The 17515-nt window shown below is 41.6% G+C and overlaps 1 protein-coding gene across 2 annotated transcripts; it reads right to left on the reverse strand.

Annotated features, from left to right (window-relative positions):
* Positions 1-144: 144 nt before the first annotated feature.
* Positions 145-17190, reverse strand: LOC119743158. Of its 2 annotated transcripts, XM_038219532.1 has the most exons (9): positions 16883-17190; positions 16449-16567; positions 15724-15787; positions 7781-7892; positions 6224-6263; positions 4971-5162; positions 1656-1707; positions 667-875; positions 145-261 (listed from the first exon to the last, which is right to left on the reverse strand). In XM_038219532.1, the coding sequence occupies exons 2-9, from the start codon at positions 16453-16455 to the stop codon at positions 251-253; spliced, it is 687 nt and encodes a 228-aa protein (XP_038075460.1). In that variant the 5' UTR covers positions 16456-16567; positions 16883-17190; the 3' UTR covers positions 145-250. The 2 variants fall into 2 exon arrangements, with proteins under 2 accessions (XP_038075460.1, XP_038075459.1); XM_038219531.1 differs by lacking the exons at positions 15724-15787; positions 16449-16567; positions 16883-17190 and adding an exon at positions 12239-12336.
* Positions 17191-17515: the final 325 nt, after the last annotated feature.

Below are 17515 nucleotides of genomic sequence, written 5' to 3' on the forward strand. Positions count from 1 at the left end.
CCGTGGACAGCACTTTAAAACGGTGGTTGAGTTCCGTAACTTCAAAAGTACATTTTTTGTACATGAGTGATTTCAATGATTTTTGTACTAAGAGAAAGCCTATGAATTGGGCTTTCATATCCTAGATTTTGAAAGTGCTACATGCAGAATTTCACTAAAACAATGGTCCCGACATGTGGGTTTCGCTCTTCTTGACTCACCCTGTAGAGGTCATCCGATGGTGGCAGACTTGTTTGCTTGCGAAGTTCTTTCACCCGCAGTCTGGAAAAAGCATAACAGATGGAAAACAGCCTCAGAAAAACTTTTCAAAAAATCCCTTTTATCTTAGAAAATAATTTAACTACATGTATATGTGCACTAAAGTGACTGCTACATATAGAGCATCATTCCTTTCAGGGGCAAATATTTGAAATCTGACTTTTGAAAAGCTTTAGTGCACAAGCATAAATTCAAATTTAGTTTTATGAAAAACAAATACATATTCTGAACATTGAAAAAGCAGCTGAAAATAAATGTTGTTTTAGTACACTTTTACTTGTTTATTTTTGTTTCAGGTTTTTTTTAGCCAATTTCTACAATGCCTCAATGTTCTCAAAAAGTTCCTCATAAAATGTCTTATTGGGTTGGAAAAATTGTACAGTGATTCAGCTTTTACACAAGAATTACCTGTGTCACTGTGGAGTGTGGTGTAGCCGCTGTTCATGTAGTACCGAACACCTGAGGAGATGTGTACGGTGTTGTTATTTCCATCAATGACAGTGTGAATTTCAGTCGCACTCTTCTCATATGGGTCTTGGTTTTGGGGCGGGTTGGAAGTGCTTGTGCCGTGTGCCACAGATGCAGAAATAGAAGCAATGCATGCACCTGGCTGAGAACTGCAACGTCAATGTTCAACAGGACATCAAAACTTTCAGTTATCCAAGGTTACATCGCAGTGGTTTCATAGTGTATTTCTCACACAGTAAGCTACAACCATTTATCTTTTTGAGTCATTGGCACGATATAACAATATCGCCTTGGGTGCTATATGCACCCCTCGCATGTTAAAAACTTGCGACAGCAGAGACAACTGTCATACATGTGTTATTTACGTATAACTGGACTGCCTGTTTGAGCTCTGTCTGCTTTAGTCATTTGGTGAGTTTTCTAATTCTTTGTATAATATTTTCCTATTTTCACTTATTCTGTATAATTATTTTCAGTAAGTAAGTCCAGTTTTAATTCTTGGAAAGTTTGCTGAGTTATAGTAAAAGTTTATTCTGGTCAGGTTAGGAAGTCCCAGGTTGAACTTTTTCTTTTACAACTTTTGGATTTAATTTTTTTTCATTTACATGTACAATGTACATTGATTATTTGGCTTAAGACATGTGTTTTTACTTCTTTTGATGAAGGTTGTTCTTTTGAGGAAAGTTTCTTAGTTGATCTGTTTGATTCCAACCTTCGTTTTCTTTAAGGATATATAGAGTTTGCGTTATTATCAGAAAGGTTGAACGTTCACTTGGATTTTAGATTTTTTTGATTTTGTTTTCTTTTGCATATACTTTAACATTACGGTACATGTATAATTCAGGACCATGTGCTTTACTTTTACTTACAGAAAATAGTAACAGATTGGACAAGTTGATTATTACAAAAAAAAGTTGGATGAAATTTACCTTGTAGGCAGATCCAGTTCTGGCACTTGTTCCTCCTCATTGTTTGTCTCAGCTGTAAATAGATATCACATGAATATAAGTTTTTGACAATTAACAAATAAAATGCCAATATTGAACATAAATTAAACCTGCAACATGTGGAAGGTTTGCCATGGTGCAATGGAAAGCTTTCGTTGTTAGAAAAAAAAATGATAAGAACGGGGGTATCCGCTCCGTTTACAAGTACCCCTCACCATCTTGCCCGACTGCAATTTTGCCGCGACGTGCACCTGGCCCCGTACGCAAATTTTGTTCTCCAAAATTCGCGCCCTGTATCACTGCGTGTACTAATAGTACAAATCCCCTGGTGTACGTGCGTCACACACAAGAAACGGTGCGCGTTTCGGTGCGTGAGCTAAATGTCCCACCCATGGGATGTCGTTGCTAGGTAAAAGAGCGCCCTCTTTCATTTGCGCACGGAGCCCATAATGTTCTGATCATCCTATGGGGAAGTTCTGGACTCTGGAATAGATGCATCGTCAACTGCACTTCACCTGATACTTTTATCCACTGGTTCTTATTGTAAACAAAAAACAGACTCACAAGTTCAAAGCCATTTCAGAGTTGCATCCAGCTAAATTATTCTAAAGATTTGAACCAAGTGTGATGTTTACAACAATGGAAAGTGATTTTAAACAAAAGAATAAATGTTACAGTTTTTCAAAAATAGTCCAGTCAATTGAAAACCAGTACACAAAGTTAAAGGTGGGGTAGATCATTTGTCATTATTGGCTGTTTCAGCACATTGCCGAAACAGCTTTTCTTTTTTTTGTTTTTTCTTTTTCAGTTAATATTTTTGCCAATAGTATTTGAACATATTTTTTTGTCCTCGGCACTTTGGGCCCTAAAATCAACCCAACTGCCTTTATACAAGGCACACACTTAGACCAGCACCTGTTGATGTGTCATCACGCGTCACATGACATCACATTAAATGTGCATGACTCGAAGGCCTATATCTCAAGAACTACAGGTCCGATTGGGTTGGAAGTTGATTTATACCTACACTGGGTTGTTTTAAAGATGAAATATAAGGTGACGTCATGATAACGTCATCATGGGTCATGTGACGTCACGTTAAAGATGAACAGATTTGATCTTTGAAAATCAATAAAAATCAACTGTGAGAGACCTGAACATGACTTTTGTGGGAATTGATAGAATAATCCAGGGTCTTTATTTTTGATATTACGTGCAAAATCACATGACCTCGGAAGTGCCTTGTAATTTAAAATTGGTAATAGATGTGAACTTGCTTTCAACGATGTATGCTCTGGCTTGGTCCTTCTTTACAAAGAATTAACAGTGACGTTATAAAATGTTAGAGCGCTCTCTAGTGGCAGGTTGGAAAATGTTTAAAATGAATAATCAGTTGATTTGTGTGGCGAAGTTTGCTAAAATCACTTTATAATTAATGTGTATAATCAGCTTCATGCTAAAAACAAGTTGAGGGGTAGTCAAGGGGCTAGACATTGTTATGGTTTGATACTTCATAACCTGTAACCATGAGAGGGTGCTATCACGACCAACCAATCATGGACTTGTAAGGAACAACGTCTAAGGAATCTCCTGAAATCTCCTCCCGAAAAATGGGGGAATTACTAGTGCGCAAGCGCGACTTCTGCAGGCAATTACGGTCCATTTTCAGTCCTTTACACATACACATATTAAAAGAGCTGAAGTTGCACAAAGGTCTTGCTGCATCTGTTTTTGCACTGGAAGAAATTTGAGAGTTTGTTTCGATCGGAACTACTATAAATTCTTTGAATTGTGTGCTGCATATATTAGGCCAAACGTGTGCTCACGCATTACACAATCAAGACCAGATTCCCTAGATGTTGTTCCTGACAAGTCCGAAAGTTACAATATGACGTCACATTAAAGGTCCATTGTAAGGTTTACATGTATATAACAGTGTATAATGAAACTATTGGCCTTGATCACTCAGCAACTTTCTACTGCACATGTATGTCCTATCAGTCTAAACATAACATAAAACAAAATGCCAAAACAGCCATGTGTTTGTCCACAAACAGAAATCTAGTTTTGTGCATTTTTTGTTTAAAGCAATAAAAGAGCTCAAAATCTAAAGACGGGTGCTTAACAATTAACCTGATGAAGTTTTAGCTCAGTGAATGCTGTATATTCCGAGAAAACAATATTTTAGGATCTCGGTTTTAATTCAAAAATTGAAAAGTCATGTTTTGAATTGTGCCCAAAACTGCGCCCAGGACATGTTCTCATTCAGCGGATTGAACTGACAAATAATAGCAACCGCAACCATGTGTGCCGTGTTAACGCTTGCGCGCACCCATTCATGGATTACAAACTACCTACTAAGGCCCCCAAAAAAGTCTCCGGTTTCTGGTATGGAGCTTGCCCAAAAAGTGATGCGGCGACGCGGCTTTTTTTTTTTTTTACCTGACTTTTTTGCTTCAAATGTGTGCTGATGACTGCCAATGGTGTCCGACTAAACTTAGTGCAAATATATGGGAGTCCAGAGAGGCCACATAAAACTTATTCTCGACCATAACCCAATCCAACCTCGTCCCCAGTGCTTACTTTATTTCCAACCGCGTTTCCAATAGTAAACCCTGGATAGGAAACTTTCTTCCTGTATCCGGATTGGATACCGTAATTGTCTAGTAATGGATTTTTATCGTGTACTTGGTGCTATATTATTCACAACGTGCAGTAAGTGTTTTTGCGATCATTCGTCCACGCCTTCTCGAAAATACTAATTTCCTTTCCAATTTGCTCATATTAATATGAAATATAATACTGCATGTTGTCTCGATAAGATCGTAACAGTTTGATTTCAAAAATCGTGTTTTCGTAACTCACTCCGTACTCGCGCTGCTACGAATTGACTCTGTTTTTACCCCAGACACCGCATACAAAAACAAACGCTAATGTGTAACGCATATCCAGGCACCAGACTGTTCCTCATTTGCATACGTGTGCAAAAATTTTGCACATGCAAATGATCCAATACCAGGGTGAGAGAGCAGGTAGTGGTGGGCGCGTACTGCTCGACACCCTGGGGACGAGGTTGAATCCAATCTAAAAACACGTTAAAATTGTGCAGCAGCAGTATTCCAGTCAAACCAGTGAGTTTGGCAGTTTTGGGACATCATCTTTCATTAAAAATTTTTTTTTTTCATTTTGCCGACGCACATGGCTACGGCGACACGCACCCAAACCAGAGACTTTTTTTTTTGGCCTTAGAAAGGTACGCTAAAAGTGACAGCTACAATGTACACAACCTACCCTTACCTTCTCCATCACCATTTTCTACATCACTTGACGTAAATTTTACATAAGGTGATAATTGATGTTGGTCTGTTCCCGTACGGTTCGTTTTGGCACAAAACCAAATGACCCCAATCATGCCAATCACCATCATGACAAGCATGAGAACGACAATCACAAATGTGGTGATTTGATATGGGTGTTGATCTTCACCTCCTGCATAGCAAAAAGAAATAGGAGAAACAAATGTACAGCAATAAACTTATTGTTGAGAACCTCTATTGTTATCAAATACGATCCTTTCTATCTAGTTTCCACGGCAACATCATTTCATACACCATTTTCAGTTAATGATACAAACAGATAGGTTTTGAAGTTGACTGTTATATTTACAGGTGCGGATACTGGTAATAATGTCCGCCTGTGCACAAAATACGGACAGAGCCAGCTTGGTTAGGTGGTATTTGAATACTATTCTGTACTGGGAAAACATCATTCATACTTTACTATACAATAGTTTGTCACCAAGCAGTGCCCTTTTGTCCCACGATTGTCGGCAGTTGTGCTACCATGAAAACTGCTACCTATTGTCTGATAGTGCCCAGCCCACGTTCCTGCACTTTGAACAGCACACTTATAAGAAAGAAATGAAATACTTATGCACCTTCTGAAATAACACAATTTTACGGACAGTGGTGCGTTTCTCTTTCATGGTAGCTGGCCTCGCTTTCATAACGTGCAACTCGCGACCACGACTAAATTATGTTGCGGCTGCGACATACATGTAATAACTCGCAGCCACGACTTAATTCTCATTAAATCGTGGCCACGACTTAATTACGTCAAGGCTGCGACTACGTCAAGGCCGCGACTTAACTATGTCGCGGCCGCTTAGATATGTCGCGAGATATAAGTCGTGGCCACGTCATAAATAAGTCGCGGCCATGACATAATAACTTGCGGCCGTCACTTAATTATCTTGCGACCGCGTCTTAAATATGTTGCTGCCGCGACTCATTAACTCACGGCCGGTCCCAGCCTTGACAAGACATAACTCGCGGCTGCGACTTATTTATCCTGCGGCTGCGACTTATTAACTCACGGCCCTGACTTACTTATGTCGCGGCTGCGAGTTACATGTTATGAAAGCGATCGAGGCCATGAAAGAGAAACGCACCACCGTGAAAGAGAAACTCACCATCGTGAAAGAGAAAGAGGTACATGTACCTAGTGCCCTAACGGGCTCCGTACAATTTAATGTGGAGCACATAACTGACCTGCCTGTTTTTCCTGTGGTTGATTTGGATCAAGACTTGGCTGTGAACCATGTTGAGGGTAAAGACAACACAAAACCAATCACAACTCAAGCCGATGTCAATTCAAACTCAATCTCCATTAGATTATTCATTATTCAATCACAAGTCAAATCACCTACCAGTCAACTACAATTAGTCATTTACTAGTCGATCATCACCAGTCATACAACAAGCAATAGGTGACTGGATCTATGCCTGTTCGATGAACAGAACATCAAGCTTTTCTGAGTTTTCTTTTTTATGAGTTGGTTGATAAAATTAATCATGCGTATACTTTGAGCCATACGCCTGCAAACCAGTGTGCTCCTCCCACTGGGTTCCTTGATCGACAGTGGTAAATCCATGCGTAAAATAGACAAAATTGCAGGTAACATCATGTGGAAAGAACTCTCTTCTTGGAAGAAGTGTGGTTCTGAAAAGAACCGGTTGGTTGAGTGTAGAACTCGACGTTTCGGACAGTATGCTCTGCGTACTCAGGATATCCAGTCACACCCCACTACACATGCACGGCCATAAAACCTCCAGCGTCATCCACAGCCCATCACTCACCTACGTTCCTGAGGACGCACAGAACACACTGTCCGAAACACAGAGTTCTACACTCAACCAACCGGTTCTTTTCAGAACCACCCTTCTTCCAAGAAGAGACTTAAATTTTCCATATGGTGTTACCCGCAATTTGGTCTATTTTACATGTATATGTCCTCCGTCATGCAAAGTTTCAAGTCATATAAACATGTGTACTGTGTCATATAAACATGTGTACCTTGTGCCATACGCCTGCAAACCACAGCAAAGCGTTGTCTTAAATTCATGCTGTGAATCCTCTTTAAAGAGAAAACCTGACTAGCTGCCTTATATTCAGGTGTTTGATCAAGACTGTACCAGGGTTAGCGATCTCTCTTTTCTCCAGATTTTATCTCCTTATAGGGCAGTGTTAGCACCAAAATACCTACCACCAGCAGGGAAGAATTAATTAGTGCCTTTGACTGAACGACTTGCTGCATGGCATGCCTGAATCAATCCTCAGTGGCCTGAACGAACCTAGATTTTTCATAAATTAAATACCAAACTAATGAAACTATGTTAGTCCTTTTTTTGATCATTGAAATTGATGCACAAACAACGGAAATCATGATTTTGACTGACTGTGTACTATGTGGACTGGCCCCCTGTGGTGTAACTGATTGCCTTAAGGAATTAACCTGATAATGTTACACTGAGCTCAGTCAAGATTAAGGCCTAAACATCGAAAGCCTGGTTAATGAAAAGGGCCCAGGATTTTGAAAGGGAATTCACCTCATACATGTATGTCCATTCATAATGGCGTGAGGCCTAATTTACACAATGAGCCAGATCTGAGCTGATTCATGGTGTTACAGGATTATCCAATATCATACTATCCATGGGCTTAAGAGTCAATCAGTCAGTGACATAGGTACAAAGAGCAAACTTGGGTGACCCTCCGGGACCACTAAAAAGCCCTACTTATGCTTGAAAGTGTTCTCTGATGTGTACCTTTATTTCAGCTTGGATTGGCAGTACAGCATGTACAGCAAGGATGAGAAAGAAGACAGCTTTGCTTGCATCTACATTGTAGGCTTCTAGTTCTACCCTTGGGAACGCCCATCTGAGAAAAAAAAAGTATCATGGTGGTTAAGAATGCAGCTTGCATGAAATCATGCCGTGAATCCTCTTTTAAAAGAAAACCTGACCAGCGCGGCCTCATATTCGGGTTATTCATCAAGACTGTAGCAGGGTTAGCAAATCTCTTATAACTCAAGATTTTTTCTCCTAAGGACAGTTAAGCACCAGATGAATGCCAGCAGGGAACTAGTATCGCTTGACTGAACGACTTGTTTGGCATGCCTGAATCAAGTCCCATAAATGTGACTGAAATACTGGACTACCTCCGTAATTTCAGTCACAGTGCCACATATGTTGCCTGGCATTCCAAAATCTTTGAAGCCTAGCTCAGCAGAAGTCGTCCTGTGTTGAGGCGTGCGATCACACCCCCACGCCATCGAATGCCCATAAGCTTCCCAAGAAGTGTGAATAATCGCACGCCTGAATCCCTCTGTACCGCACACCTTGACATACGTTTACGGCATAATATACTTCATAATTTGTGAAAAAGTATTTTGTTGAAGAGAAAAATAACCAAGATGAATATTATAGAAAAATACAGCCCCCCCTTGAAACCTTGTCACCCCCCAGTTGGCCCCCCCCCCCACTGAGATTTTGAGTTTCTATCATTGATCTACATGACACCCCCCAATGAAATGTTCCAGCCCCCCCCCCCCCCCCCCGCCCTGAAAAATTCCTGGCTACGCCACTGAGTGAAAGTATCTCTGTATGTGATACTTCATGTCAAACCTTTTCAAAAAGGCGGTCACAAAAAATTAGGTCATTTTGGGCATGAAAATAGCGCCACCAATGTCCGTGGCGCTGGTTCAACCTAGCCTAGAAAAATCACACGCCTAGAAAAATCACACACCTAGAAAAATCACACGCCTAGAAAAATCACACGCCTAGAAAAATCACACTCCTAGAAAAATCACACGCCTAAAAAAAATCACTTGCCTAGAAAAATCCAGGTGAGCCTTTTTCTACACGTCTGTGATTGTTCTAATCAGAAGGACTGCAGCAGTGAAACGCGCCCTCTCGTGTGCGCTCTTCATCTGCGGCGGCGTATTGCATCTGGGTAATTCACAGAGCTCCAAAGATTTTGGAACGACAGGCAACAGCCGCGGTCTGCTTTGCCAAAGCTGACGTACGCTCAGTAGATGATTAAAGCTCTTGTCTGGTTCGGCTGACCCCATTGGCCTGTTGACTATTATTAGGGTGGCCGGGAAACAGCCTGGTAAATAGTGGGGCGCTGTGGTCCAATGGTTATGGTGTTTGACTCGTGTGCCGTGGTACATGGGTTCGAATCCTGACCGTGAGAACACAGTGCTTGTGCTCTTGAGCAAGGCACTTTACCATTATATTGCTTCGTCCTTCAGATGGTACGCAAATGCCGTACGTCCCGTGTGTTGTGTAATGCACGTTAAAGAACCCAGTAACATTAATCGCTAAGAGAACGGGTTCGCCCCGGTGTTTCTGGCAGTGGCTGCAATATGCGCCGCAGCACCTTGTAAACCATTAAGGTGCTACGTAATAGGTCTCATATTTCTCATAAAACTTTCTTTACCTTTCTTTAATAATTGACATAATTTCCAGCGCCTTAAGTACCTAATTGTTGGTAGATATGTGCGCTTTATAAGACTCCGTTATTATTATTATTATCAGAGACGCCATGCTTTTTCAAAACTGTCGAAATTCTTTGCCAAATTACCATGATTTTTGGATATCTAGACCTCTGAGGGTACCGAATTTAATGATTTTGTGCTTTTTAGCAGTCATACTATAGCTGGGTTGATTTTCTGCTTTAAGTTTAAGATTTTTAATTGATTTTCGGCTCCCCTAACAATGGGACCATCCGCGCACAGGCCATATGTGGCACTGTGACTGAATATTATATATGGAGGTAGGCTAGTCCAGTATTTCAGTTACATTTATGGGACTAGCCTGAATCATTCTTCATGCATGTGGCCTAAACGCACCTAGATTTTTCATTCATTAAATATTAAACGTAATAATAGTTTTTGTCAGGTAATATGATCAACCATGTTTTCTTTCTTTGATCATTTAAATTAAGATTCACATTTAAATTGTCCGACTTGTGTTCATGATTGAACGATATGCGATGTGGTCATCATGCCCAGCGTACATTACATTGTCCCCATATCCCGAGTGAGATTCCGTTACCGAGGGCGATGCATCGATTATGATAATGAGTAGACTGGATCATGTTTGTAAACACAACTGCATAGTGCATTTTCTAACGATAATATAGGGAGTCGGGAACTAGGGCAGCTTTTAGAAGCGAAAACCAGTTCAAGCTATTCCCGACTCCCTTTTACCGTTCGAAATGCACCTGTGTTTACAAATAAACTTGATCCAATCAAATTAGGTTTTTGCCCTTTACCGACATTTAAACACTGTATACTCAGTGTGTTACCTCCCGAGTGAAAGTTTGAAAAAATCACTCGAGTGGGACTCGAACCCACGACCTCCTGCTTTCTAGTGCAGATGTCTTACCACTCAACCACCGAGCTAACGGGATCAGTTGGCTGGTTTGAATCTGATGTACATGTACTCGGGAGGTAACACCCTGAGCATGCTGCGTATACAGTGTTTAAACGTCGGTGAAGGGCAAAAGCTTAATTTGATTTATATCACCCCGACGCAAAATTAAATTTCATCTAATAAAGTTATAATGAACGTGATCCAGTCTACTCATTATCATAGTTGATGCATCGCGCTCGGTAGCGGAATCACACGCGGGATACAGGGACTGTCTAATGTACGCTGGGCATGATGACCACATCGCATTGTTCAAACATTAACACACGTCGGACATTTAATGTGCTCACGATCGCGAGGGGAGTTCTCGGAATTGAACGGGAAATTTCACTTTTTTCCGGATCGTATGTAAACTTCAGTACAATCTAGCTCTACTGAGTGGAGCGTTGAATTACGGGTACCTCTCCATACAAACCCGTAATTCAACGCTCCACTCAGTAGAGCTAAGTACAACCTATTTATTATGATAGTGGATATTTTGCCGGAGGTAATGACGGCAAACTAACGATTACTAAAGGTTTGCCGGCGGCAATCCATATCAACAGAGGGCGCTGTACTCTTTAAAATAGGGCTGAATTATAACATGTATTAAATTCCCACCAAAAGTTGTGTAGCACGTTTGGTGTAGTGGTTAAGCAAAGGCTCTAGTGAGCGGGATGACTCGCGTTCGATTCCGACCGCACCACATTTTTAAGTTTTTTTTTTCTCATCCCCAAATAAATAAGAATAGGCCTATTCTTCTTTTATTATTTTAACATGTCTCAAACATTTTTTGCAGAGTATTACATTTTCTTTTTCAGATTTGTGGCTCTGGAGGATTTTTTTTAAACGCAGTGGCTATTGTTACGGCAGCCGTAACGCATTTCCCATTTTCTTTCGTTACGGTAGACTGCAACTTTTATAAAAATATGACAAGAAAATATAAAATTAGAAGGAAAAAAGTGAATTTGAAGGTGATGAAATTTGGACTTTATTTCCCTTTTAAAAAAAAATCCTCCAAAGCCTCAGGTTAGAAAAGGAAAAAAATTCGAGTGCCAAACCGAGATTCGAACCCGCAACTTCGCGGTGCAAAATCCTACCCTCTATCGACTGAGCTGTCGCACTGCTCGCTAATATATGGGGAAACAAATAATTATATACCTGCGTGCGTATCAAAAAAGTATCGTAGAGGGCGCTAAAGAACGACTGCCGTAACGATAGCCACTTCGTTTTTTAAAAGGGAAATAAAGTCCGAAATTATAAAATGGTCTGAATCCCATCTTGTGAATACGAGGTAACAACGATAATTTTGGCATGGAGCCAGACTAAAACTTGTCGCCGGAAAATGTTTTGCCTACAAAAAAACAGTAACTGCGCATGTTCAGTGCATATCCGGCAAACTAATGTTTACTAAAGGTTTGCCGTCTCCGGCAAAATATACACTGCCATTAATTATCGATGTCTACTTGAAGTTGTACCTCAGGTGGCGTATCTAGTAATTTGGAGGCCGTTTTCAGGGTAAAATCTGATGTTTTTGTTGGGAAATGTCGGGTTTTGAGTCAATGTCGCTCGGCATATGCGGTTAAGCTTGGGTCCAAGTTTAGGTCTAGACTCGGACCACTGTCATTTGTCAATGACTGTCATGACTATAGTTTACCGCCACTGTACTACTGGACTGCCAGTCTATTTTCTTAAGTTTTTGGACTCTAATTTCTAAATCAGAGAGTCCCAAATTTTCGGTGACTCAACGGATTTATGTTACAATGGTTATATTTGAGATAATTGGTGAAATAAAGATCAATTATTTACCGTAAAAACATTGTGACGTCGCTGTAATTGGAGTTGTCCCTGGGCGCGGCCGAATACGGACGAAACTGTATTATTCTCATAGAGTTGCGTCATACATTATGGGGGATTCCCCAAACTGGTTGCCGATGTATTGGGAGATGCTTTACTCGTACATGTATACCAGCGATTAAACTATTGTGCTGCGCGCGTAATTTTTTTTCCTAGGAGGGTTAGGGGCAATGTCATGAATAATTCAGTTTTTCCTTTGAATCATTGCAAGACTAAGGTTCTCGTTCTATTTCCCCCTTAATTTAAAATTATTTCAGTGATAAATTTGGAGAAGAAAAATAGCTGATGAAAATGAGCAGCGACGAAGTGGATTCGAACCAGGGACCTTTGTATCCATAAGCTCATCTCGCTATCCACTAGGCTACTGTGTGGTAGCTCGACGACAACCGTTCTTTAAAATGCTGTTGATGTCATTGTCCGTGTCATGGATAAACATAATTTCCCATCGAAACTACTGAATTATTCATGACATTGCCCCTAACCCTCCTAGGAATAAAAATTACGCGTGCTGCGCCATGTTGTTTCCCTTCATGCCTTGCGCGATCTTATCCCTGGAATTGTGTAATTTAAATGTGTCAAAATATGGCACATTATAATTAGGCTGCAGTTTATCCGTTTTACGTGCCGACGCCATCTTTAACATGTTAAAAGTTGTGATTTTGAAGAATCAATCCTTTCAAACAAAATGTTTGGGACGTTGCGTTATTTAGCAAAGATTTGTATTATAAAGACATAAAGTCCATCATTTGTAATTTGTGCATTTTGTTCGTTTGAAGCAACAAATGTGTTCAAAATCTAATGAAGGATACTGATCAACTTACCAGATGAAGTTGTTTTAGCTCAGCTTCAGCTGTATATTCCGAGAAAAACCAGCATTCTAGGATCTCAATTTCAAATCAAAAGTTGCTAAATCATGTTTTGAATTGTTTTGAATTGCAGCTTTACGCGATGTCGCGCACTGATCCGACGAATTATAGCATTCGCGCGCGCGTGTGCGTCGTGCCAATGCTTGCGTGCGCCGCGCCGAATAACAAAACGAACTACTTATTTAAATTTTCCTACGGTGCTTCCGAGTTAAGACGCACCGCTGGAAATGCCTTTTTCGTTCGTTGATTTCTTCAAAATGAGAGCTTGCCAGAAAGAATAATTTCACAAGGAATTTAGTCCCCTTACTATTTTTTAACCAGTATGTTTCTCAACTATAATTACGCCAGTTACTTTTTTGGAGTGCAAATGATGGACTCTGGCTTTAAATGACCCCGAGATACATAATGAATGTTTTGTGAGTGCAAGAATAATTTCATGAGGATGAAATGTTCCATTCCACGATCGAGGCGAAGCCAAGTGGAATGGAACATTTCATCTGTTACCGAATGAAATTATTTTTTCCATTGCACGAACGTGAAACATTCATTATTTGTGTTTTTTATATTACCGACATACAGATCCTTGTCATTTGATTAGTGGAACTCACATCACGTGACATTCGTTATTGCTCACATTCACGCCGCGGCTCAAAAGGTACTATCCGCCCATGGGAATGGGAAATAAAGTCTGGTTCCCAGACCAAACGTTTCTGACTATTCCTGATGAATCTTAGGTCCGGTAACCTCCGGTAATACATTGTATTACAATTTACGTCACGTGACTAAAACGGGAGGAATTCCTCCTTTTTCCGAAAATTTCCGAAGTTTGCTGAAGTCGTTTCGTCGACAATCGGATAGCGCCCGAGTATTTCCGAGTATATAATATAGGTTTAATTAACTGCTAATTGCTTATTAATAAGGGAATAACAGTGTGAGGAGCCGGTCTTCACTGCGTGATAATGACCGGGTGTGGGGGTGACCGCTGTTAATGGACCGAGTCTAACGAAGTCGAGGTCCATTAACAGCGGTCACCCCCACACCCGGTCATTATCACGCAGTGAAGACCGGATCCTCACAGTTATTCCCATTAATAAATACCTTTTTTAACGAAATAAACAGTTAAAATACTCAAATTTTGTGACTTTCTTTCGACGATATTTCCAGACTCGGTCTTCATTCGGCTCCGCCTGCTAACAGTGCTATTTGGGTTCCTAATTTTGAAGATTCCAGATCAACATTAGTCAATGTTATCTTACAGAAACATCAAACTGTATTATCATAACTGTATGATATTACGAAGCAGATGATTTATTTTAAAATTTGATCAGAACATTAAAAGCTACAGGCGATAAAGTGAAATCGGAAACGAAGCCGAGCTCCGCGCCGTCCGGGCTCCGCGCCGTCCGGGCTCCGCGCCGTCCGGGCTCCGCGCCGTCCGGGCTCCGCGCCGTCCGGGCTCCGCGCCGTCCGGGCTCCGCGCCGTCCGGGCTCCGCGCCGTCCGGGCTCCGCGCCGTCCGGGCTCCGCGCCGTCCGGGCTCCGCGCCGTCCGGGCTCCGCGCCGTCCGGGCTCCGCGCCGTCCGGGCTCCGCGCCGTCCGGGCTCCGCGCCGTCCGGGCTCCGCGCCGTCCGGGCTCCGCGCCGTCCGGGCTCCGCGCCGTCCGGGCTCCGCGCCGTCCGGGCTCCGCGCCGTCCGGGCTCCGCGCCGTCCGGGCTCCGCGCCGTCCGGGCTCCGCGCCGTCCGCGCTCCGACCCGTCCGCGCTCCGCCCCGGACCCAACGCCCTGGACCCCACGGCCTAAGGGTTTCACGCTGCGCGCTCGCAGGTCCTAGACCCTTCATTACAATTCTAGGCCCCCCGGCAAATGGCAGGCTGAATCCGCCCCTGTGAGAGCGCATACGTATCCTGTATCTGAAGTTTGGCCTTAGGGGTGACGGTTGTTTACACAAAGATTCCCAACGGATGAGAATCATGAGATCCAGGGGACGAAGCTGAGTAATTTTAGCCAATTACAAGAACAGATCCTAGCACTTCCGCAGCCCGTGTCACTTTTTTTCTTGAATTTCTTCTTCTTTTTTTGTTTAAATGCTGTTGAGGGAGGGGACTGCCCACATTGACCCCTTTACTCATATGTTCATCATATACTCTAAAGACACAGAACATGTTTCTTTTTTTCAAATTTACTATGCTTTAGCTCAAAAAGACAACTGATGGTCGTGGGTTCCCTGCCCTTCGAGTTTAACCCTTCGAAATATACCCTCTTTTATTTCTGGCGCCAACACAAACTCCCGACTTTTATTTTAGCGTTAAGTTTAGCTCACTGATACTATTTTTTATTTCTGGCGCCAACACAATTTACCATCTTCATTTCTAGCGTCATAACTTGATATCCAATTTTGAAACACCCCCCTTGAAAAAAATCCTGCGTACGCCACTGCTTTGCCATGTTTCACTTAATCAATTATGTTGTATTAGCTGGCAGGGGAGATAATGCATTTCTCACTCTCTACGAACTACCTTAAAAAGAATTGCCCAACCTCTGTTCATTTTGAGCATTAAGATTCAGTGCTTACCGGAGTTTGGAGATGATTCCGACGGAGGAAGAATTTGACAGGGGAAAATCTGCTCCTCGCCATACTGAAAGTATCACAAATCACAATCACAAATCATTTCACAACAGTGAAATCACGAGTTATTCACAAGTTGAATCAAAGTCAAGTCACATTACGAGAGTGTCTTTGCCGCTATTCATTTTGAATAGCGCGTCACGTGTGATTGACTTGTGATGACGCTGCATATGTGACTTGACTTAAATCATAACTCTGCTGAAGCCTCAGCCTACGGTTGCAGGCCAGTAATTCGGTCCGAAATTGCCTACGCCGGCAAATCACGATTTGAGCATATTGTGGGCCATGAACTTGAGGGTTTGTAAAACGTATGAATGGAAGCCGTGCACAAGACTGTGAGCTTGTGTTTCAGTGAAATTTGGATGAAATTGGGGCCCTTAAAGTGCTCTATTTTCCAATGGAGTGTAGGCATCGTTTTTCAAAATGGAGATGGGCTTCGGGGCTATTTTAATTGTGATCATCTTAGGATGGAAAATTCTCCTAAAAGTAATCAGATTACCCCAAAAAACAACTGAAAAGAATTATAATAAAGCTTTAATTTGGTGTGTGTCTCGAACACCTTGGAGTATTTTCCTCGAGTTTCTGAAGTGGGGGCAATTAGCATTGGGGTCTTTGGTAGTTTATTCACTAGTCTGCAACCGTAAACGGTTTAGTTTTCTTTCTGCGCTTACCGGCCATGTTGGATCCCCCGTGCAGTTATATCCCGGCAGTATAGTGATGAGGTCCCGGATGGTTCTGTTCCAGTCACTGTAGTCATCGGCAATGACACCATCGTAGTCATACTCAAAATCTAAAAGATCGGAAACAGTGTATCTTGCGTGGGTATATAGCCTGCTAGATATGACTTTCCGATCTCACATAATAGGCCTAGACTTAAAGATAATGATAGGTATTGGATCTTATTGAAACAATTATACGGCTTATAAAATTAAGCCCTAATGGCGGATATGTACAAAACAACCTCTTGCTGAATATATACATAAAGTGACAATGGTCAAAAGCATCATCTGCAACGCAAGTAATGAATTTTAATAGAGAAAGTTTTAGGGATAATAAGAAGTGCCTATGGGATGTTGCCTCAGGAAGGCGAGCGCATCTTTCTTACCTTCCGCAATACCGAAGACATCTACCTCTACAGCGAGCAGGAATATCAACGCAGAAAGCAAAAAGGAGAACCTTCCTAGGTCTTTTGATAAAGATATGATGAGCTACACGTAATTAGCGATCCGATACATAAATCAGCAGTGAAGTAAACGACATATGTGAAGTAATTTAGTTGTGTATGTAACTTAGTTGGTATGATCACAGAGTTTGATATTATAAATAGGCTACCAAGTCTTTGGATACGGTCGGTATTGCATACAGTCCATGTTCTGTACAATTGACATCCTCGTTTCGAGCAACTGCTAGTGGTCTCTGGTTTACCTTGCGATTTACTTTTGGGATTTTAAAAGATAACAAAGATATAACCTATCTATACACCACGTGATTTACCTGATGGTCTGATCACTTCATCTTTACGTGTGAAAGGCAAAACCATAATTACAATGGGAGCCTTGTATCAATGTATTACATCGGAATACATATGCAAATTTAAACTTAAACATTTGCCTTAAGTAACAATTTGACCCCCGCCCCCAAACAAATATTATCACATTTTTAAGCTCTGGTAGAAGCTTCTGGTCGGTCGGTTGGTCTGTCTGTCTGTCCCCGCGAAATAGACCAAAATATGCCCCCT

The sequence above is a fragment of the Patiria miniata genome, unplaced genomic scaffold (genome assembly GCF_015706575.1).
Source record: "Patiria miniata isolate m_02_andy unplaced genomic scaffold, ASM1570657v1 HiC_scaffold_6, whole genome shotgun sequence".
Lineage (NCBI taxonomy): Eukaryota > Metazoa > Echinodermata > Asteroidea > Valvatida > Asterinidae > Patiria > Patiria miniata.

Excerpts from the sequence above, each read along its gene's own strand:
- LOC119743158 (XM_038219531.1), bottom strand. The coding sequence starts at position 12,318 with ATGAGAATAATACAGTTTCGTCCGTATTCGGCCGCGCCCAGGGACAAC. Across the intron at positions 6,264-7,780 it reads CAATCCAAGCTGAAATAAAG|CCAAGTCTTGATCCAAATCA; the intron begins GTACACATCAGA and ends CATGGTTCACAG. Across the intron at positions 876-1,655 it reads GAACTGGATCTGCCTACAAG|TTCTCAGCCAGGTGCATGCA; the intron begins GTAAATTTCATC and ends TTGACGTTGCAG.